Source organism: Bombus impatiens, unplaced genomic scaffold (assembly GCF_000188095.3).
Source record: "Bombus impatiens unplaced genomic scaffold, BIMP_2.2 scf_0049, whole genome shotgun sequence".
NCBI classification, from domain to species: Eukaryota; Metazoa; Arthropoda; class Insecta; order Hymenoptera; family Apidae; genus Bombus; species Bombus impatiens.
The window spans coordinates 1,052,909-1,075,999 of record NT_176468.1 but is presented as its reverse complement, the minus strand read 5'-3'; the positions used below and the strand labels follow the sequence as shown (position 1 = coordinate 1,075,999).

Genomic DNA, 23,091 nt, shown 5'->3' with positions numbered 1-23,091 from the left:
TGATATAAACGGCTAGCCCAGGTAACAAACTCGAGATCTTATTTTTGTTAAGTAGATATATTTTTGGATTATTTTGAGATAATGACAATGTTTTTACTTTTTCAATTTATTCTGATTTATAATTCTCAATAGACGTAGTATTTATAGGGAAACTATATGTACATGAATATAATTTGTTATTATGTTGTTCTATACTGTATTTGTATTATATGCTTGTTGTACTGTATACATATGTAATTATATAAAGATACATTTATTCATATACCTATTTATTATAGGATGACATAAGTTTTGATTGCAATAACTTGAAAAATTATCATATTCATATACTTTGTACTTTTAAAATGATTGTTAAAAGGACATGATATTATAAGCGAAATATCATTTATTTTATAATCTTTTTTAACGAGTAACGCCATTATTGTTCAAATTACTTGAAAGCAATATAAAATTAGTTAAGTTATTTTTCAATATCTCTATCTTAAACGCTTTAAAAGTTTTTAAGCTATAAAAAGAATATCTAAGAACATACTATCACTAAGCAGCGACCTTGAGTCAAGATTGTTTCATCATTCAGTAAATGTGTTTGTGATTGTAAAAATTGTACGATCATTCACTCGAGCCGATAGTTATAATATTGTTCAACGAATTCTTTCAGAATAAGTATTATTTATAGTTTAATTTGCAAACGACATTTATAAATAAACTGAATTGAATGATATCATAATTATAAGGTGATACGTTCCTTGTGAATATATAGTAAATAATACAATTATCGTAATTATGCCGAATGAAGCGAGTTCTGCATCAAATGGATATAATGTGCGTATATGGCATTTAATAAAATTTTTTTATTATTTGTTTATACATAAACGTATAATATAAAATATTTATTTAAATATAATGGTTTCTTTTTAGTTTGAAGTTAATTGAAAATTAAATTTGTTCATTATCGAATTATGTAATTAAACGGTTATATTTAGATAGATAAAGTGAACGAGTACGTAAGTGCTTGCTATTATTTAAATTTTTGATCAGCTAATCAGATTTATAAATTCGACAATTTGAAGCAATTCAAAACATTGTTAAATTTAAATTAATACAAATCTACTCCTTAGATTCTTATTATTTGTCACTTCAAACAATGAATCTTATGAATATACTTACATACATGAATATATATCTTTATTGAGCTCTTCGTAATATATGTATACGTACATTATTCACTAAGGTTAGTTGATTGATTAAAAAACTTTCCCTTTGATAAAAATGCTTCCATTTGTCTAATATTATTATATTAATACTGCTATTATATGTACATATATATGTATATGAAATTATGTAGAAAAATTGTAGTGTTATGTTATGTACTTTATAGCAATTATGAAACAATCCTCTTTCGATGCGTTACCCAATATTTAACAATATACAACATATTACAATATATAAAGCCACATTTACTCTACGTTTGTAATACCTTCGGTAATATAGCTATAAATATACTGGAATAGTAGAACTGTTATTAGATCGAGGGAAGTAAGATCTATTTTAAAGGGTAGCGTCCTGTGTCTGGCCCCATGTAGAAGCCGGCAATTTCTCGAAGTGTGTGCATGAAAAAGTTTCAAAATCGGTAACGAACTGAAGACATTTCCGTACTCTTTCTCAATAAGTGTGCTGTCAAAGCATTAGCACTTGTGAATCTTACGGATTCTTTTTTTGTTTACCTTTTCTATCTCTTCTTGTGATTACGACCTTAGCCTCATTTTTAACACTTTTTTTACTGAGATTCTAACCACGTGTGATTTAATTTACGATGTCAAACTTACGATCACTGGTAAGTAGTTTGAATAAAAAATATAAGTTCTCTGAAATCGTATTATTTTTATTAATCGAAAATTTCGAAAAAAATTAATAAACCGTAATGCATGTAACTGGTTGGCATTGTGTTTTTGTATAATTCAAGCAATCAATTTCTCGTATATTAGTTTATTATTGTTTTATTATAGGTAATAAGTTTGTCCATTTCTATAAATGGATAAAAAGTGTAATTTAATTGTAAAAGAAATTGAAAGGATGTTTGTGTGATGACATGTTATGTACTTCAGTAAATTAAATTGTTTAAAAGCTGAAGATTCTAAGTATTTATTGTTGTAAGAAGAATCTATAAAGTTCGTGATTTAATGTATTTCTATATATGCAGATGACATTCAATAGATTGTCACGTTTTGAGTATTCTCATTTACTTTGTTGATAATATCTTTTGAATTGGTATTGTATTTTTCAAATTAGTTTTATGTATTAGAAATCAGTACTTAAGTATTACACATAACTCTTTAATAATCTTCAAAATGCTTGCAAATTTGATCAGAATTTTAAATACAATGAATATGTTTATTTTATAAACTTTATTTTCAAATTTGTAATTTTTATACTTTCCTTTTTTTGTTTTAGTTTGTATCAGTATTAGCTGCTGTAGGAACCATAGCTGTAATAGGATTAGCAGTGAAATTTTACAACAGTTGGAGAAGTGATAAGAAAAAGAAATCTCCAATTTTACTGGTTGAACCAGTTGTTAAATATAGTTTACCATTAATAAAAAAAGACATATTAAGTCATGATACAAGAAAATTCAGATTTGCATTGCCAACTTCCGATCATGTATTAGGATTACCAATCGGTCAACATGTTCATTTAACAGTGAAGATTGGGGATGAAGTCGTTATACGCTCTTATACACCTGTATCAAGTGATGATGACCATGGTTATGTAGATCTTGTTATTAAGGTAAATAATAAAATGTATAAAATATGATCTATGCAGTTCAATATGAAAGTCATGAATAAAATTATATATTTAGGTATATTTTAAAAATGTACATCCAAAATTCCCTGAAGGAGGAAAACTGTCTCAATACTTAGAAAACTTAAAAATTGGGGAGACAGTTGATTTTAGAGGACCTTCTGGTCGGCTTGTTTATAAAGGCCATGGAAAATTTTCTATAAAAATTTTGAGGAAAGATCCACCTGTGGAATATAATGTTAAAAAGGTACATATATTTAATTTATGCAATTATATTTTCTGTTTGTAAACTTTAAGGAATAAATAAATTTGTATGTTGTTGCAGATTGTAATGTTAGCTGGTGGGACAGGAATCACACCAATGCTACAATTAATTCGTGCTATAATAAAGGATTCTACAGATGAAACTCAAGCTTCGCTACTTTTTGCCAATCAAACAGAAAAAGATATATTACTTCGAGAAGAATTAGATGATATTGCAAAGAATCATCCTAACAAATTGAAACTCTGGTATACAATAGATACTAGTAGTGAAAATTGGCCATACAGTACTGGATTTATAAATGCAGATATGATCAAGGATCATCTATTTCCTCCATCACCTGATACAATAGTACTTATGTGTGGTCCACCTCCAATGATTAATTTTGCTTGTAATCCTAACCTTGATAAACTCGGTTATGACCCAAAATTACGATTTGCATACTGAAGCAACAAATTATTTTTGTCACATTTAAATGTAGAATACATTTGACTTGCTAGTTACTTTGACTAAAAAAATTGGCTTATAATTTCAAGTTCACTTAAGTTTATAAATTTAATACTCGTAAACATATCTCATCTTTTAGTATATACCGTATATCAATGTAAACGAATATAATATCAGTTCAAGATTTAAAAATACGAGTTAGGTTGATTTGATATACATAATTGTATTCGTTACAATTATACGAATTCATTATATTTTTAATTGCATTTTTGTTCAGACAATTGCATTCTTGTTATAAATGACATTTATAATAATTTTTTTTTCAAGTTTATAATTTTGTATAGATGTTGCCAATGCAAAGCTTTAGTAAGGAAAATATACAATTTTAGGGTATTAAAGGCATTTATTGATGTTAAACCTATTGTATTGTTATAAAAAATGATGATCGCAAAATGTCCGATTTTTTTATAAACCCTTCTCTTACTTCAGTTTCGAACAGTGATGTAAAATTTATAACGTAAAATAGTATTACATACCATAGCATTAAAGAAGTATATCGGTATTAATTAGTGTCAATGTTTATTAACAAAAGGGAAGAAGCTAAATTGTTTATTATTTAATCATAATTCGTGTTACGAAAAAAAGCAGTGCAGATAAAGCAGTGAACGAGCATCTGTGTAATTAACAACGTCCGCGATCCTTGACGCGCTTTCTGGGTGCAGCCCGTAAGATATCATCCACACGTAAAATCATTTCGGCTGCTTCTGCTGCACTAACTAAAACTTGCCTCTTCACAGCCCAAGATTCAGTTATTCCTAATCGTTTCATACAGCCTATTTTTCCTTGCTCCATATCTATTAATGAGAGATAAGTTAAAATAATTAATAATCTATTATTGCTATTCATAACAATAACAACTGTAAATTATATTTATTATTTTAAAATAAACATACCGAGGCCCATGGTATTTGCGCCAGAATTATGTGCAGCTCTCAATTCGCTAACTAGTTGAGCTGAATCGTAACCAGCATTGTCGGCAATAACAGTGGGTAATTGTTGCAATGCACGAGCAAAAGATTCCATTGCAACTGCTTCTTTTCCAGGAGTAGAAGCAGCTGCGTTCATTACGGCACAAGCCATTATCATTTCACTACATCCTCCCCCATAAACAATTCTTGATTCACGTACAGTAGCTGATAATACGCAAAGCGCATCATGCAAAGATCTCTCAGCTTCATCAAGAATTTGCTGGGTAGCACCTCTAATAATTACTGTACATGCTTCTCCTAAAGGAACTCCAGAAAATCGTAATAAAGTGTCTTCACCCAACATTATCTAAAAAGATTAATGTATCTTTAAAAGTGCTACTTCACTAATCATAATTCCAATTCATTCAGGCACACCTGTTCAATGAGATCACATTTGCCAAGTTTCACCATATCAGGATGATCAAAGGTACTGACAATTTCTCCACCAGTAACAAGAGCAAGCCGTTCAATACCATCAAAGTCAGCATGCTCGATAGCCATAATATTAGCGTCAGCAAACAATTGTTCTGGGTAATTATAAATCAACTGTCTATTAACAAAAACGTTGCAGCCATGTTTTATGATCTTCTCAACTTTATCCTAAATTGTAAACACGCGATTATAAATAATTAAATATAGCTCTTTTTGTTAATTGTAATATAATTACACTTTATAGTTACCTTCATTTTTTCCTTCTCTGCTCCTTCTAATTCTGCAATTTTTGCCATTGAGTCAACTCTAACTCTAGAACCAAATACCTGTAAACCAATATATACATGAATATTGCTGAATTACTATAGAACTTATACAATTATTATAAATTCATATATTTCTTCTTTACCTTGATTTTATCTGTATCCATAGGAGTGTTTGCTATAAGTATACGTGCATCAGTTATTCTCTGTGGCTGATGTACACCAGGTTTTTTGTCTAGTAAGAATCCCTCATCAAGGAAGGAATCACCTAAAGTTCCTCCACGCTTCTTAATTATTTGAATAGCTGATAAATTGCCAGATCCTTTAAGACGCAACACAGCATTTACTGCAAGCTTGCTGAAGTGTTCCTTGTGTTGGGACAGAATTTTCGAACTCAGAGTTGTACGGGCAATATTCAACAAATCTTCACGAAAACGTTCAGGATCTGCAGAATTATCAGCTGCAGCATTTTTCAAAGCTTCTCTTGCTACATTAGTTGCACTTCTCCAGCCAGAAATTATGGTTTGTGGATGAATTTTTTGATCTATTAATTTCTCTGCTTCTCTTAATAATTCAGCAGCTAAAATATGAAATGATTATTTTAAACACTGCATATTAAGTACAAATAATACTAAAATTTTATATTGATTTTATACATTATTTTTAATATAAAAGAATTCTTTTAAGTTATATACTAATGATATTAAAAAAATTAAAATAATTATACCAACCAAGGACAGTTACAGAAGTGGTACCATCACCAACTTCATCATCTTGAACACGCGACATATCTACTAAGATTTTAGCAGCAGGATTATCCACACCAACATTTTTGAGAATAGTTGCACCATCATTGGTAACTTGAACTTGTCCTGCAGATCGGCCATGAGCCACCAATATCTTATCCATACCTTTAGGTCCAAGTGTAGACTTTACTAAATCACCAATGGCTATTGCTCCTACAAACAAACTTAGCCTGGCAATTTCTGCTTTTTCTTCTTCCGCTTCATTTTTTAGGATCCTGACAGGATTTAAGGAAACCTGCAAATGGCCATTTAAATTTTTAGAATTATTTTTATTACTAATATTAACAAACATTTTCCATATATTCTAATTTATTTATGTCGTATAAGTTGCCACGTTCTGATTATATTTTTCGCATCTTTATGATATTTTTTGCATTAATTTATTGTCTAATAACGGGAAGTGTTATTTAATCGATCACTTAAAAGTATAATAAACTATAAAAAGTTTGTAAGTTGCAATTGTTTTATGAATTGTATTATAATATCTTTAGGAAATAATTTTTTTTAGTTTATAATTAAAAAGATCTATTGATACACGTGCGCCATTTGTCATATCTCTATACAAAACCGGGTAACGAAAGTTAACTCATTACAATTTCGATTTCTGATGATATTTCAATAATATTACTTTACGATATACTAAAGGAAGATGAAAATCAATTGATTACCATTTTGAATTACTGCTAAAGCAATGGGACACAATTTATAATCGAATAAAGTTTGTACAACGACACAGCAAAGCACAATTACAAGAAATTGTCTATCGATAGGTGGAGTTAGTGGCACCTCCGCTTGAAACACCAAAGATATATTTTCTTCCCGTATTCCATTCTAGCGTTTCTTTGATTGGTTAACATAAAAGACTCAGATTATTTTTCACCAATCAAAAATGAGATTAAAGTGCTTAGAGGACGGAAGGTACCTTTCATCATTGAATTTTAGTGAAAAACATCAAGGATCTTCTGATATAATATTCATATGTAGATGGCGCGCCATGCTGGTATGACCGATACGATTCTGAATTTAATTCCTTTTAAGGCTTGTCAAAGGTATAAATTGACACATCATACGCTGACTTAAATGTTTTATCAATAATACGTATAATATTACTTACAACTAATTATATTGTGTTTTTAAATAGAGATATAACTATTGAAAGTATATTAAATTATATGTAGATTTATTTGTAACGTAAAAAAGGAATGTTTAGTAATTCTTACAGATTGAACAATCTCTTTTAGGAATTAATAGATAGAATTTTATATCATAAAATATTAACATTTTATGTAAAGAATAGTATTTTCCTATATCTGAATACATGTACATATATATTATTAAAACTCTATAATTTCGTAAAAAATTATGAAATTATATACGATTTTGATGTTTATACATAAACAAAAATTCTCTATTTGCAGGAGTATTTGGTATGTACGACATATAATGAGATCGCAAAATTCTGCTTGGTAAAAATTCGATTGTATTCCTACAGTTACGGTTATCGGAATATATGATACGATTAAAGTTTCCGAGTCTTTTATCAGAAATTTAAATTCCACTAACCAATTTGGATAGACGCGTGCTCGGCAGCGCTCGCGCGCACGTTTAAATAACGGTCTACACCCAGCTGTCCCCTATTTCATACGGATCTCCACGCACAATAGGGGTCCTGTAGACCTTTCGATGCTTTTATGGGACGCATAGCTGCAGACGTTCTCGGGCATATGTATTTGACGTTCCGAGACAATGCATAGGACAACGGTTGTTACAGAATAAAGGCATTCTGGATTATCGTTAATCAAGAAGTATACCGTGTTGATTATCTCTCTTTCAATGTTTCTAAAAACATGTATTTAGCCCCTTATCATCTTTCTTTCAATAACATACTACGAAGATGCGCGCGCAATAACAGGTTTTCTGCGCGAAATTAGCCTTGGCATTTCAATAAAGCTAATGTCTTCGCGTTTCAATCATTTTATTCACATTAATGCATGTACACACACAACACGCGTGTACATACGAGTAATATACGGGTGCTGCATATGCAAATTAATGATCGAAGACGCGCTTTCTTTTGCTCGATGTAGTCATATAATCTCACTTTCCACGAATCGTCGAAGAAACTCTTTGTAAGATATAGTCGCCATTGGTAAAAGTATATATAATTTCATAATCGATTCTACGATTTAATTAACGGTTTTAAGAGATCTTTTTTGTAATGTAATGCCACGAGGAACTAATTATGTATTACGTTCGGGAGCATCCTACATTCAAAGATTTTACGTTCGAAGGAATCCATTATTAATAAAATTCCAACGTGTGAAGTCATCGATCCACGAAATGATCGTTAAAAGGAAGAATAAAACTTGCTAGGCTATGCGTCATAGTCTCTGTTGCAGCAATTTAAATCGTAATTAGAATCTATGGTCCATCGACATGATTTAAATATCCTTTGTTAAACACGTAAAGTACTTAAAATCTAACAATGCTAGATTATGTAATTGTGTATGATATATATACATATATATATACACATACATACAAGATACAAATTATAAAACTAATATTTCATAAATTTTTAGCACGTTCTAATGTATGCAATCGCTCCATACTCTTAGAGTGAAACAATCGCTAACGTATAATCGCGCTAAAAATTTTAAATGACTGTTCCGCAAATCGGAACAAATCGAAGTCGTAAAAGAATTGACTAAGTGAATCATCCATACATACAAAGGTGCGGAACACTCATCACTGGAAGCATTTCACGCAGATGTCCAGAGCGGCGCGTGCCCCTAGGTTCGGTGGTGGTGGAAATGCTTCTTCAGCCTGTTTTCGCAGGGGGAAGCCGACCCCCACGTGTACATACATGTACACGAGAGCGATAGGGAACCGGGAGTCACACCTGGCCCTTAAAAATAGCATTGGCGTGATTTTGTGACGTCGCTCGTGGCGCACATACTGCATCCGCACGATTTTAATCTCCCGTCTCCGAAAATTTATGAACGGCCTTCCTTGTTTAGCAAATTTTTCTTATAAAACATAAGCGATTATGAATATTAATCTATTCTTTTAACAAATCATTTTAATATATTATATAATTTTCCGCTTGTGTTTGTTTTAATATTGCTTTTATTACTAAATTATTACTGTTTCCCTCTATGATATTTCTTTGTTCAATTTCATTAAATAATTTTGATCTTTAGATTACTAAAAATTGACAATTGTCTTGTGTTTCTTGCAGGGGTCGAAACACCTACATTTAATTGCACTATATTTGATAGAAAACAATCGAACGGACTTCCTATTGACGCTACTGCCTTGTACGTAGAATGCACCTAGTTACGCTTTGGCGGTTACACATGGGTTACACATACTAGGGTGCACGGGGGTACACGTACTGGTATGCACCCCGTAGAGGTGACAAAAGAGAAGGGGAGGAGCTCTATTTTCATACAAGTTGGCTTACGAGCTCGAGGCGGGAAGGGAGCGCGACTTATGGGAGGAAGTCGGAAGCGACCCGATACGAGTCAGTCGTTCGCGAAGCACCAATACGTTTAGATCGATCGATCGATGTACGAGTGCATCTAATAGATTATTGATTCGACATATAAATTCCGAACAATATTGGTATCGTTATACTGTATTTACTACAAATTATTACACATAAGCACGCAAAACAATGTGTGTTAGTACTTAATTAACGATAAAACAATGAACTTAAAATTCACTAAAAACTGAACTAAATCATTCAACAACTTGGCGATGCTCTTCTAAAGTTTACAATTAAATACTACCTAAATACCTTTAAAAGTTGATATTTTCATGGTTTTTGTATATGCGATTAATCGTGCGGTTTAAATAGAAATTGTTTAGAAATCATAATTTAAAAAAGAAGAAATTTTGAAGAACGTGTAAAAGGAAGAGTTCTTAGTGTCAGTGCGAAAAGCGATTGGATTCTTCATGGGGGTTGCAATGGACACCATACGGTCCTCCGTGCACGCGACCTGTAGGAGGGTCGTTTCGCTCTACTGAATCGTAAAACCACCCCAGTGTGGCATCACATGTGGCATCATTGCTCATCCTCGTCGTTACTGTCGAACCTGAATCTTTCAAGGAGCTTTCCCAAAGCATTTGAACTAATTTCTCCTTCAACGAGTTCAACGTAGAATACCTCATAAAAAGAGATTAGAATCGCCGCGAAAGTTGGTTGAGGAAAGCGAATATAAAAAATGAGCGCGTTTAAGAGACATCAAAGCAAAGTGTTCTGGAGTCACATGGCGTCTCAGGATCTAGAAAGTTTGGATCCTTTCGCTTCGAGGAACGATTTTGCTAATGTCAAGCAAAACATAGCGCACAATCTTGAAGTAGCCGAAGAGGAAACGGAAGAAGAGCACTCGTCCAGCATCAACGATACCAGCGACACGATCGATGCTGAAAACGTAACGGCGATTCGCGTCTGCCTAAACGAAAACGATGAACGACAATATTCGAGAATGACGACGATACACGAGGAAAATCTGATGACTCAGACGTAAGTGAAATTATTGCGATCAGGATGAAATTTATGTTGTTGTAAGTTTGCTCGAGCATATCGAGTACGTTTGTTTGACTATTATTGGTTCTTCCTTATCACATTGACACACAACGCTACTTTCGTACCGTTAACTTTAATTACTTAAGTTTCACAACAACCGTATGATAAGTTTTCAAGCGTTCAAATCGTTCACGAATTATTCTTTACATTGATGCCTTTAGTCTCGTATTTTGTGAACGATGTTTTTAATCACAATGATGTTTAATAAATCCAGCATTATTTCCATGTTTAAATGTTATCCTTTAATCTGTCGTAGTTCTTTATATATTTGTGTATTTATTTTTGCAAAAGTAATTGATTTTAATGTACGATTATTTATTATACTTATACTTACAATTATACTTGTATTATATATATCAGTGATATGTGATTTTTTATGAAGAATTTTTAATATGTTGATCGAATAAGATAATATATTTTAATGAACGATAAATATGTAATTTGACCATTTAAAATTTTGCTCCAGTTCTTTCTTGACTTATGGATACAATTTTATCAGTGCGATGAATTTCAGTTCAAGGACTGAACCCGTATATATTCTATGCAGATTACAGCTACAAATACTTCTATATCAAATGTTAAATACGTTTCTTCGAAAAATTTTTAACTTGGATAGAACTAGATGCAATTGCAAAGTTTATTTAATTTTTAGTTGAGGCTAAAGATGCTAGCAAAGTTGCTAGGAAAATAAATTACATTAATATCCGATAAGTTTGCCATATAAGTATTTTCAATCATTGTAATACATAAAAATAAGCATTTTCAAAATTTTATAGGGTCACAATGGAAATAAAGGACGAAGATAAAGGAGACGAGAATAATATCGTTCTGGCAAACAGATCGTGCAGTCCTTTGAGTCAAGATCTCCGAAGTCTAGATTCCGGTTTCTCCGATTCCGAACGATCGAATTGTTCCGAATTTTACGAGAATGAAACGCCTAGACGAAGGAGACGGAAGCGAGTTAAGGATCGACGACATGGAATGCATTCGAGAATCGGTGCTGTTTGGTTGGAAAATGAGACTATTCCGAACCCAACATATACCTCTACTCCCAAGGACTCCAGAATTTTACCTCGGAATAAAATGGTCCTTAACACGCATGAAGAACGAGGAGTGTCAAGATCACGCAGGTAATTTAAATATAAAAAATCTTGTTAAAAATGATCATGTGGTTACAAAAAGTTTAATTCCTATGATTCAGATCAGATACATACATTATAATGGACTGATCTGACGTGTCTTGCATATGAAAATATTATATTATTAAAAATTGGTTAAAATGATATTTTTAAATATTCAAGGATAATTAATTAACTGTTTCGGATATACTGCAATTCATAATTATTTCTTTATACATTTCTCTCTTTTAATTTATCCAAAATTGTCTTAAGATTTAAAAAAAAATAACTCTACATATACCTAGAACAACTTACATAATACAATAACTTATATAATATTTGTTCATATACATATACACATGATAAACGTAAATATCAATTATATTAAACATTTATATTTGCGTATTATAGCAATGCGATGCATATTTGATGGATGTGCTGATAAACGATCTGACATTTACATGGCGTGACACGATGAACATTTGTTTTATGAATAAATAGGTATTTACGAAGGATAGTGTACAAATAATACGATAGCATGAAAACACATTTTCCAACTAGTGCATGTATATTATTTCTATAATATAGTAATATACCTCTTGCCCAGTATCCTAATCGCTACCAAAAAAAGAAAAAAATAAGAAAAAACATGTGCATATGTATACTAATCTTACAATTTCAATCGCTTTCTACATTGCAGTTATTTCAAATTCAGAATATATATTTGTTCGGTATGTTTGATCGATAATGCCATGAAATTAAGGGGTCTCATACCAAAGGGCGTTATCTCTGAAAGTAAACCGCGCCTTGTATGAGTCGATAAGGTATGAAGGATGTATGTTTTAAGAACATGAATCGTCGCGATAAATGTCCCCAGAGTGAGCCAAGCGATAGGAATGCAACACGTAAGGCACTTCCCATGTTATTCTTTTGGTTGTTTCGTAAACTCTCATTTACCCCTATATAATGGTGGAACGTCGTGTGGTTGCGTATGCACGTGGATCGGTCGTCAATCTATAGGTGCATTGGAAGTAGCGCAACTCATCGCCGGGAATATTAAATACTCATTATACAAAACGCGTCGTGACGAAAACGACTCAGCTCGTGTTTGATTTATGATAGGAAACTTAATGAGCATGATTTCCGCGCAATTTAGTGATTTTGGTAAAGTATCTTTTATGAACGTTTGAAGGAGGAAAACAGAAATCGTGTTTTATGCTATATAAGAATAGATATTAAATAAGCAGATATTGAAGAGTTAATTTTTTGTTTTACAATTAACAAATATCGAATGCGTAAATATTGTTAAGTTTTTAGATGACTTTTAAACATGCAATTAGTATTTATTACATTTGTATTATAATTAGACTGTGAATATTTATACACACATGTAAAATTTAAATATATAAGAGTATAAGTATGTAGAATATCCAAAATACAGTATTTATTATGATATTTAAAGAATAAATAATAAAAGTAAAAGATGAAATATTGAAGCCTTCAGTATCGACGAATATAATTTTTGAAGATTAAAATTAATGGTCCTTGCGTCGTCATGATTAATATTCAGGGAAGTGAGTGACAAAATTGGTATGTTAGACGTGTTCTGAAATTGTTGAGTCAATATCTTCTATGAAATCTTACAGGTTCTGAACAATATATCATAAATAAAACGGGTAGGAAAATACTACGACACACCATCAATTAACATCGATTAATATACGTTCGAGCATCTGCAACGCAAATTAAACTCAGTGTCTAGTTCAATCCGGTATTTGGAGCAACTTATAGAGTCTATATTAATAGCAGGAAGCAAAAGACGATCGATTCGTAAACTCGCTTTGTAACGTTTGCTCTTACATAAAATTAATACTTCGATCGATCTATATTGACGATTGATGCATTAGAAATCAAATAAAAATCAAGAAGAAGAAGAATTATTCTAAATTATTCAACAATTTCGCTTTCAATACGTAGAATGAGTACAAATAATCGACTGAAAATGTTAATAATTCTAGCACACGATCAGAAGTTGAAGAAATAAATTTAAATTTATGTAATAATGAAAATTATTACAAATAAATAAAGATTGATTAAAGCAATAGAAAATCAGGATTGAGAAGAATATGTTATAAAGACTAATTTGAAAGAAGGTCTTACATAATTATTTGTTTCACCATCTACAATAGAATTAAATCAATCACTTATTATACTACTCCAAATCAAATATTCATCCTCCTTGTATATGGATAGTTCGTAGATATGGATAGTTATACCCATTGTCCTTGTATTTTCAATTGATATTGACTCAATATTGACCAACAAGAGTTCGTGTACATTTTTTCAATTTTCTTTATCAAGTTCACAAGACATGGATTCATTCTTTAAAACATACCCAGTCAACCAAAATTATTATATGTGCTATCTACACTGTCTTCCATTTCTTCTCAAAACATAGATTAGATGAAATAATTCAAACACTATAATATTCTACTTTATGTACATATGGCGAAATGAAAATCATAATGGCGTGAGCCAAGATTTTAACAATTTGAATTCACAAAACCACGTATTTTAACTTCTACATGTATTATCTCTTTAGCGTAATGTTTAATTAAGTCGCAACTTAATGATCAATCTTTCGTAACAATAGGCGCGGAATATCATTATATAAGCACTAGCAGTGAACTGACTTATACCATTATCATTCTCAGCCCTCCATATGGTTTCTGTGGCTGCACTCGCTTATTTTCAGAATCGCAGAATTGTTGTAAATTTATTTCAGCGTTGTCAGTGTCATAAAAAGTAATCTCACGAGCCTGCAGGTTTTAGCAGAATCTAAAATAGAACCAACATTGTACATTTAACAAGACAATAGGACGCGTTTCTTTTGACACCCTATAGATGTACGCGAGCCAGTACGTGATTCAATGTAACGTGCCACACGAGGAATACCTAAATGAAAGAGCGACGCGGTTTGAGTCAACCTGGGCCCCGGTGTGTCCCGGTGCGACGACAGCAAACGTACGAAGAATTCCAGCCACCGCACCGAGTGGATCGTGTGCAGGTGATGGCGTACAGCTTAGTCAAAGAAATGGGATTAGTCACCGTCGTCCATGAGAGAACGATTCTAGTTCCGGAGCTGACCGATTAGTCAGCTTTTTGCGCTATAATATATCCGTTCCTTCGTCGATCTCCGATTGTTCCACGACGGAATCCGTGCACCTGGTTATGCGGATTGGACAGTGGTTAGGCCTTAACTATGTCGCGGCGACAGTAGTCGAGACTCCTGTCTCGTTATGGCACGATTAAGGTACCGTAGATTCTTCGTGCAATTTGGGTCATCTGTGATCTATCGTATTTGTTGGAAGTTTACGTTTCCGAGTTATGTTTGGATTAAGTGAAGATGCTGGTCGATTGTTGCAGTAGAATGGAAGAAGGTTTCGATGAATTTGTTATGACATGAACAAGGTATTGTAGGTTCTTGGATGAATATAGTGTGATTTTGGAGCTAAATTTCATGTATGTTATTTATGTGGAACATCGATGATTCACCATGTGCATCGAAAACAGAATTTTTATTAAGGAAAAGATATTTCTTAGATAAACGCGAGGTAGGACACAACGAGGAAAAGTTTGACATTTTATTGAAGCATCGCAAATTCCTTTACGAAGTTATAGAAAGATGTAGATCTCTGTATGGATATAGATATAACATGATTTTGAAGGTAAATTTACTTTGTATTATTTGTAAATTAGAATGTCGATCATTCGCTGTATTTGCTGGAAATTGAAATTTTATTCGGAAAAAGACGTGTCTTAAATGAATATAAGGAAGCGTAGAATAAGGAAAAGCTTATTATTTTATTGAAGTATTATATATACACATATTTCTTCTTATAGATTTAGTATAGTTTGGAAGTTTTTGATCATCTATAATATTTCTTGGCTAAACAGTATCGGATAATATTGAAATAAACTTGGATAGGAGGAAACTGAAAGTGTAAAACATTACATAAAGAATTAGAGTACAATTCTCACATCTATTTTGAAGGTTTTTATCAGAAATTTTTAATTTCACGTAAAATTGAATCTATCCAATTGAAAATCCTTGAAGAGGGAAACGGTATACATATAGGAAAACAATATACGTAGAAATGTTTGAAGGAAGATACAACAATTTCTTAAAAGGGTGACAAATAAAATTGTTTATTACCGCTAATGTTGCAATATAAATTCGCGAGTATGGAGGAATTTGACCGATATTAAAAGTATTATTACAGAGTATTAATACTCTGGATATTCTGAAAATTGAGAAAATGTTGAAAGTTGATAACATTGTTTATCATTATGTAATATATTAAATAATATACTTAGATAGAAATTAGATCTTTTTGAATGGAATCACTCTGGGGGAACGAAGATCAATGACTTTTCATCGTATAAGTTAAAACAGGCTAACACAAGTCCGTGAGATGAAGCGATGTTGCATAAATTTCATGGTGTACGATCAACGGATACAATTATCTACGCTATTATAACTGTTAAGATAAAAAATAAATACATTATGATATTTTCGCGAAGAATGAAATGCTTTAAACGGTAATTTAAACTTCTAAAGAGGTAAATATACAGTAATAACGTTACTTTGATACATTTATATTAATTGTATCTACTCTATATTTTATAAAGATATAGTTCGAATTTATATTATTCGAAGCAATTAATTGAACGTCAGGTTTAAAATATCAGGCACGTAACAAATATTGTATATTTATGCTTACGCAGTATAGAGCTATTACACTAATGGATAGCTTAATGAGTAACGAAATTACTTGATTAAGCAGTTATTTAATTGTCCCGAGTAATATCATTTTTTCTCTTAATGTCGTAACACGAGACGAATGACACGTGTTACTTGGATTATTTAATAAGAATTTTTCTGGTCCTGAAGCTGTATTTTTAACACGAGAGGACAAAATATTTTCTTCTCTGAGAATTTGAAAATAAAAAGTAATACATTACTTCAGAAAAGCAAACTTAAAATTATTATACTTATTAATTGCTTTTGTAGATTCTGTAACTTCCTTATCGATACTCATAGAACATTACATGTTACATTAATAAACTATTTTTTCTTCATAAATCCTATATTTTTATGAAGCAAAAGAAAATGACGATCTTCTATTAAAATTGTGCGAAAATACCTGCTTCTTCGAACGTTAAACACGATTTTGATTTTATTCTTAATAAATCATAATTCATTTATAATTTTCATTGATTGCGACAGTTTATTAATTGACAAATAATGACTTTTTACAGAACGGAAGACGATCAAGTAGATGCGTCGAAAATTCCGCCACCTGTTTCCTTGGAAGACGAGTGCCTTGGCGATTTTTTGTACGCGACTGAACCACCGGAAGATGCGACCGTGCCAAGAAGCGCAAACTCGTCGATAGCGACTAACTTTTCAGAGATAGAATCATCCTACAAGTCTACTCTACATTCCAGAACTTACAGACAATCCTCATCGGTGAGATCATGGTTGAGCGATCTCGCAATGGAAATCGACAACGAGTGTGGTAACACTCTTCAAAGCAAAGCTCTACCACAGCGAAGACCTCACGAATTTTTAGACGAAAAAGAAGAAATGAATGATTTGAAGAATCTGTCGACTTTAGCTACGGCTGCTGCAAACAAATTACTTGTTAGAGCTGAACAATTTGATCGACATTATCAGTATATCTTTAAGTAAGTGTAAAGAATGACTCAAAACTTTGTAAATTATATTTCAATTTTACAGAAATAATGTTGACTACAGAAAATATTGATAATTTATGGATAGTATTAATGATACTGACGAATCAAATTTTTTGCAGTAAAGTGTCGCATTTAGAAAGTGGCAGATCGGAGCAGCAGCTTCTACGTGCCATAGAGGAAGACGCTTTCTCCCTGCTTTCGGAGTTAGGTGCACCGCCCCCGCGTAGAATTCAGCAAAACAATTTGAAAGCAATATTAGCGCAGTTGGAAAGTATGAAGAATTATGTTGACGCTGCTGTAGACACTCGCTTGGATTTTTATATCGAAGTAAGACATAATTTGTACCGCATAATACACATATACGAATACCATGAAGTAATTAATAATGAAGAATATATATGTAGATAGTATACACAATATTAAAATCAATATTGTTTTATAGAGAGTAGTCAGAGGGTTGGAAGAAGCGCCAAAAAATGATATCATGTTAGCCAGAGGAGCTCTAGCAGCTTTAACTGCTCTAGGTTTGGCAGGACCTCGAGCAGGAAGCAGTATCACAAGATGTTCAGGCATCAGGGCGCTTTTAACTTCCTTGATCACCGCTGGTAGGACTTCAGTAGATTTTGTCGCAGCTTCTTTACGTGCATTAGCGAGCGTATGTTGTTCTGCTACGGCAATAAACCAGTTTGTTAAAGACGGTGGTCCAGAGATATTGACAGACTTACTAGTCGTGGACAATACATCTGAGAAAGAGAAAATGGAAGCAACAGCATTGCTTGTACAAATCACCGCACCCTGGGTCAATGGTTTAGGTCTACCGTATGTGGAGCCTTTTGTAAAGGATTTAATACTGCCCTTAAATCGTCTAGTCGAGAACACCAACTGTGGTCAGACTTTATTGCTAGTCGCAGCCGCCTTCAATCACCTGTCCAAATCTAGAAAATGTGCATTTGTGATACTGGAACACGACACGGTTAAGAAGTTGCTCAAAACTGTGAAAAGGTCAGCTGGCAGAAATGTTTGGTTGATGGAACAGGTAGCAGCTCTTATCAGTGAACTAGCACGTATACCTGAAGCTCGAACGCATCTGGCGGAAGTTCGTGCCTCTATCGCACTAGTTTCTTTTCTTAGAATGCGACCTCCTGGCTTAGAAAACGCATATAGACGTTTAGAAATTACTGCTGCTGCAGCACTTACAAGACTCTGTGTAGATCCAGAGATTGCAAGACAAGTGGTTGCTGTCGGAGGCGCAGATTGTCTTCCATCGTATAAAGCTGAAGATCTTTTGACCGAGGATGAAGATCAAATTGAAGCCGGATTGTTAAGATACACAAAATCCTTAAGAAGAGCGTGTAAAAAAGCCACAAAACAAATCGATATCGCAAGGGCCAGTGATTATAGTACTTTGAGTTAAAATCAATATGAAAGTTGTACATATGTCGAATACATTTTATAAAAAAAAGAGAGTTTATGTTTATATACTTGTATAATAAAGACACTATATATATGTAATGTATATTTTTATTACATTTGTATAGAAATATATTATATACTGTATCATATTCTAAGAATCTTAATTTAGATATAAGTAAAATTACAAAAAATACTGATAAAAATAGTATATTCTTTTCTAATTACAAGCTACTTATAGTAGAATTTATAATCCTAAAGTAGAAGAAATCAAGTTTTGTAAAAATAATGTAATTTGAATTGACCTGATGAATAAATAAAACCAATTTGTTTGTTATATTTTTATTTACTTTCCAGCATTGATTGTTTAGGTCGCTGACTGCTCATTCTTTATTTGACTTTTGTGAAATACATCTATGGTTGTCTCAGAACAAGGTCTCAATTCAAGATCACAAGAGCCTAATACAAACTTTCCATTAGGTGCTTTAAAATAATCTAATCCACGGCCGATCTTAATTATCCAACCATTGCTAAGTCTGAAACAAAAGTACATAATAAATGAAAAATATTCTATCATTACATATTATATCTTATAGAACTAAAATAAGAATAAAATACAATGATTCAATAAATATAATTACACCTAACTAAACTATATTCTTACACTATTTGTCTGTCGTGTAAAGTATCAGAAAAATTAAATTCAAAAGAAATAAGATGAGATGATAAACTCTGTTTCAGTTCTTCTAATCTTGCTATTTGATTCTTCTTATCTTCTGGATCAAGAGTTGTAATTAAAAATATTTTAGACAGTGCATGACATTTTTTTACTGCCAGTTCACATAGCCTTACCAAATTTTGACACTAAAAATAAAATATAATATCAGTTTAGGATATATTGATACATAACTTATAAACTAAATTGAAATTAAATAATACCTGATGAAACATTCTTATATAGGGGTCTTCAATACGAATATATGTAACTGTTGCATCTAAAAATCTTCCAAAAACGGTACCATAACCATATCCTGTACTACCAGTTTCAATTTTGATTAATTCTCTGTATATTCCACTTGCCTTCTGCTTGTCAATTATATCCTTTACTTTTTCTGCTCTGTCCAAATACTGTGATGCCCGGGTAGCAAAATGTTTCTGCCTTATTGGATCTTTTGTTTCTGATTGTTATATTAACAATTTGTTAATCAATTTATAAGTTTGTAAAGATATATAAAATAATAAAATGAGTAATACAATATTTAAAGATACACATAAATTTTTTACGAACATTTTAAAAAAATTAAAATAGAAATTAAAATTTCTTATAATAATAAAAATACTAATAATGTTAACAAAATAAAATTAAAAATATATATATAATATTACCTTTCATAGAATCAAGAAGTATTTGTACACCTTCTTGATATAATACAAAGGCCATTGTATATTGTTTATTGTTATCTCTTTCTACCGCTCGTTTTAGAATCGAAGCTGCAGCGCTTTCCATTGTATATACATATATATACCTTAAGCAATTTATACTAAATTATGTAATTTAAAATTACTTCAAAAGTAATTGCATACACTTAAAATATATTACACATTTCTAATATTCGAATAACTTCTAATCTACTACTTGAGTATTTAAAAAATGTACTCGCGTTCACATGATACGCTGTGCATGCGCAGAAGGTTGTAAACAATGGAAAAATGATATCTCATAAATGATCGTAATTTTTTAAACAATATTTATCGTTGCCATTCATTAACAGAATAATTTTATGCGAAGAATTTTTATATCGAAAAGTGCTAACATTAATTAACATATAGGTACGTATATGACAGATGAATAAAGAATGAAAAAATAAAGATTTTATACTTACTATTTACTTAATAAATTGTAGAATATCAAATGAGTCTTGTTATATATCTAGTTTCTTTGCTCCATAATCACATACTTGAAATATCGATTCTCGAGTATATCGAAAGTCATTTCGATTAATGTCACGATGCAAAACAATTATATGGCACTGAAGAATGTGATTCTAACCTAACATTTAGCTATGTCAAGTTAAAGTAATTTAAACGAGATGCAAGATTAATTGAAGTTTAATTTTGATCGTGTAAAATTCAATAAAGAATATCATTTTTAAACAATTCATAAACGTGTAAAGCACACCTGACGTTGTTATTAAAATGGACGATTATTTGATTACAGGTTTTTAACCAAAATGCAATGACGTTTTCTTAACAGTAACGTGCCACGTGAGCAATATACCAATGTTTGCGCGGGTTTTTAAATAGAAAAACTGTACTTACTGTATTGCACTGCATTACTGTACTTTCATGTGCGTAATATAAGAAATAAAATTGTTTAATATCACTTATACTGTGCCATTAGATAAATTTTTTCAGTGAAAATATTTTTAGTTATGAATTATTTTAAATAATTGTTTATAATTATATCATTAATTACATTTTACTTTTTAGCAGTGTAATAAAAAGAAATGTGAAAATTGATCATTTTATACCAACTATAATTTTTACAATGAAATCTACAAAAAATATTGGAACTGGTACTTTATGGGGGGAATTACCAGCAAGAGAAACTCTAAAACAAGAAGTAATAACTCCAGATGTCATAGAAAATATTTGGAGACAAGTTATGGAAGAATCAAATAACTCTGATTGTGATTTTCAAGTGGATAGACAAGCTGAGTATGTATAGTAAATTTATCTTTAATTTAAAAACAGATCTTGCTTTTAGGATATTATACAGCTTTTTCTTTTTTTACTTATAGATTACCTATGGGAAATCTTCATGTATTAAATACTATAAATTTTCATCAACAACTAAGGATGATGGTAATAATGTGAAATAATTATTAGAAACATATAAGTCTTATATTTCTTTAATAATATTTACATTAATTGTTAGGAAGAAGGGATGGTACTGGAAAATATGACAACAATTGAAGTACAAGATTTGCAAGAAAGAAAAGAAGCACAGAATTCATTTCAGTTTTTACCTGTACAAAAAGAAAGGTATTAAAACGTATATGCATAAAATACATTTATACAATTCAATAAAACATTAACAAGATTTTTATTTTAGAAATGTATTTAAAAATGCTTCAACGATACATTATCTTACACCAGAAACAGCTCGTTCTATATTGAAACATGCAGTTATTACTCTTCTAGCACACATTGGATTTGAAAAGTCTTCAAATATAGCTATAGAAACGCTTACAGATATTGCAAATCATTTTTTGAGAAGAATGACGCTTTTAATGAAGGCAGCATATGAACAGAGAGATCATGGTTTTCCAGTAATACAAAATTTTATCAGCTTACTCTTTATAAAAATAAGAAATTCATAAAAAATATATGTGTGTATATTCTTATAGGATATATTAGAAAGGGTATTAGTGGAAACAGGTATTGGTGGAGTAGCTGCTCTTCATGACTACTATCAAGAATATGTGCTGAAATTTGAAGATAACATGAAAAAGAAGGTTGAAGCAATGATGGAAAAACAGAGGCAACTTGAACTTAATGTTTATAGTGCTAACTATTTAATTGTACTAAAGAGGCTGTAATGCTTCTGAAGATGAAACGTTTTATTTCTATTAATATTTGTTCAATTTATAGGATGGTTTTAGATGAAGCAGCTAATAAATTGCAATTCGAGGAACTTGATGAATTTGGAAATGTGTACCGAGAAGTGCCGACTCTTCAACTGTTAGATCCTGAGATGGGCTTCCCTCCCAGTCTTGATGCTGGCTTCCAAATGCTGTATAGTCTTGAACAAGATGAGTAAGTTATTTTCATGAATATTCATTTTTGTGCATTACACTATAAAGTTGTTGGTTATAGGTTAAATAACTTGGAAGTAGAAGAAGAAGAAGTAAATGTAAGCGATTCTCCGAATACTGGACAACGACCTGATGTATCGAGTGATAAAAAAAAATCTTGATATGTTTAATAAACATATATAATCCTAAATTTTATTTTTATTTTATGTAAAAAAAAATTTCTAATAAATTCTTAATATTAGTAATGTTTCTAAAATTGTATATAAATTCATTATTAAACTAATGAGAAAGTTCAATATTGCATGAAATCTTTAAAAATTTAGTGTTTATTTTATATTATACATGTTTTATTAT

General features: G+C 31.4%; 5 protein-coding genes across 15 annotated transcripts; 3 read left to right on the top strand and 2 right to left on the bottom strand.

Annotated features, from left to right (window-relative positions):
- Positions 1–553: 553 nt before the first annotated feature.
- LOC100741086 (NADH-cytochrome b5 reductase 3) lies at positions 554–4,074 on the top strand. 3 transcript variants are annotated; one of them, XM_012391534.3, is made up of 4 exons: positions 554–795; positions 2,452–2,784; positions 2,858–3,046; positions 3,125–4,074. In XM_012391534.3, the coding sequence occupies exons 1-4, from the start codon at positions 784–786 to the stop codon at positions 3,506–3,508; spliced, it is 918 nt and encodes a 305-aa protein (XP_012246957.1). In that variant the 5' UTR covers positions 554–783; the 3' UTR covers positions 3,509–4,074. The 3 variants fall into 3 exon arrangements, with proteins under 3 accessions (XP_012246957.1, XP_003485310.1, XP_012246951.1); XM_003485262.4 differs by having other exon boundaries at positions 554–822; XM_012391528.3 differs by lacking the exon at positions 554–795 and adding an exon at positions 1,375–1,834.
- On the bottom strand, positions 3,892–6,836 carry LOC100740968 (T-complex protein 1 subunit beta). The gene is made up of 7 exons (XM_003485261.4): positions 6,706–6,836; positions 5,963–6,272; positions 5,378–5,811; positions 5,217–5,294; positions 4,912–5,136; positions 4,462–4,843; positions 3,892–4,362 (listed from the first exon to the last, which is right to left on the bottom strand). Exons 1-7 carry the CDS (start codon positions 6,706–6,708, stop codon positions 4,190–4,192), a joined length of 1,605 nt encoding a protein of 534 aa, XP_003485309.1. The 5' UTR covers positions 6,709–6,836; the 3' UTR covers positions 3,892–4,189.
- A 2,715-nt stretch (positions 6,837–9,551) lies between these two features.
- Positions 9,552–19,025, top strand: LOC100740605 (protein inscuteable homolog). Its single transcript, XM_003485258.4, has 5 exons — positions 9,552–10,568; positions 11,408–11,761; positions 17,072–17,500; positions 17,629–17,836; positions 17,952–19,025. Exons 1-5 carry the CDS (start codon positions 10,267–10,269, stop codon positions 18,921–18,923), a joined length of 2,265 nt encoding a protein of 754 aa, XP_003485306.1. The 5' UTR covers positions 9,552–10,266; the 3' UTR covers positions 18,924–19,025.
- An 88-nt stretch (positions 19,026–19,113) lies between these two features.
- Positions 19,114–20,945, bottom strand: LOC100740728 (MIT domain-containing protein 1). 2 transcript variants are annotated; one of them, XM_003485259.4, is made up of 5 exons: positions 20,803–20,945; positions 20,306–20,445; positions 19,859–20,097; positions 19,584–19,783; positions 19,114–19,455 (listed from the first exon to the last, which is right to left on the bottom strand). In XM_003485259.4, exons 2-5 carry the CDS (start codon positions 20,424–20,426, stop codon positions 19,287–19,289), a joined length of 729 nt encoding a protein of 242 aa, XP_003485307.1. In that variant the 5' UTR covers positions 20,427–20,445; positions 20,803–20,945; the 3' UTR covers positions 19,114–19,286. The 2 variants fall into 2 exon arrangements, with proteins under 2 accessions (XP_003485307.1, XP_024227368.1); XM_024371600.2 differs by having other exon boundaries at positions 20,306–20,460; positions 20,803–20,927.
- Positions 20,485–23,055, top strand: LOC100740278 (STAGA complex 65 subunit gamma). 8 transcript variants are annotated; one of them, XM_033323964.1, is made up of 9 exons: positions 20,485–20,749; positions 21,138–21,267; positions 21,413–21,637; positions 21,721–21,784; positions 21,858–21,964; positions 22,035–22,251; positions 22,330–22,493; positions 22,574–22,738; positions 22,799–23,055. In XM_033323964.1, the coding sequence occupies exons 3-9, from the start codon at positions 21,468–21,470 to the stop codon at positions 22,896–22,898; spliced, it is 987 nt and encodes a 328-aa protein (XP_033179855.1). In that variant the 5' UTR covers positions 20,485–20,749; positions 21,138–21,267; positions 21,413–21,467; the 3' UTR covers positions 22,899–23,055. The 8 variants fall into 8 exon arrangements, with proteins under 8 accessions (XP_033179855.1, XP_033179860.1, XP_033179864.1 ...); XM_033323969.1 differs by having other exon boundaries at positions 21,410–21,637; XM_033323973.1 differs by lacking the exon at positions 20,485–20,749 and adding an exon at positions 20,887–20,958.
- The last annotated feature ends 36 nt before the right edge of the window (positions 23,056–23,091 follow it).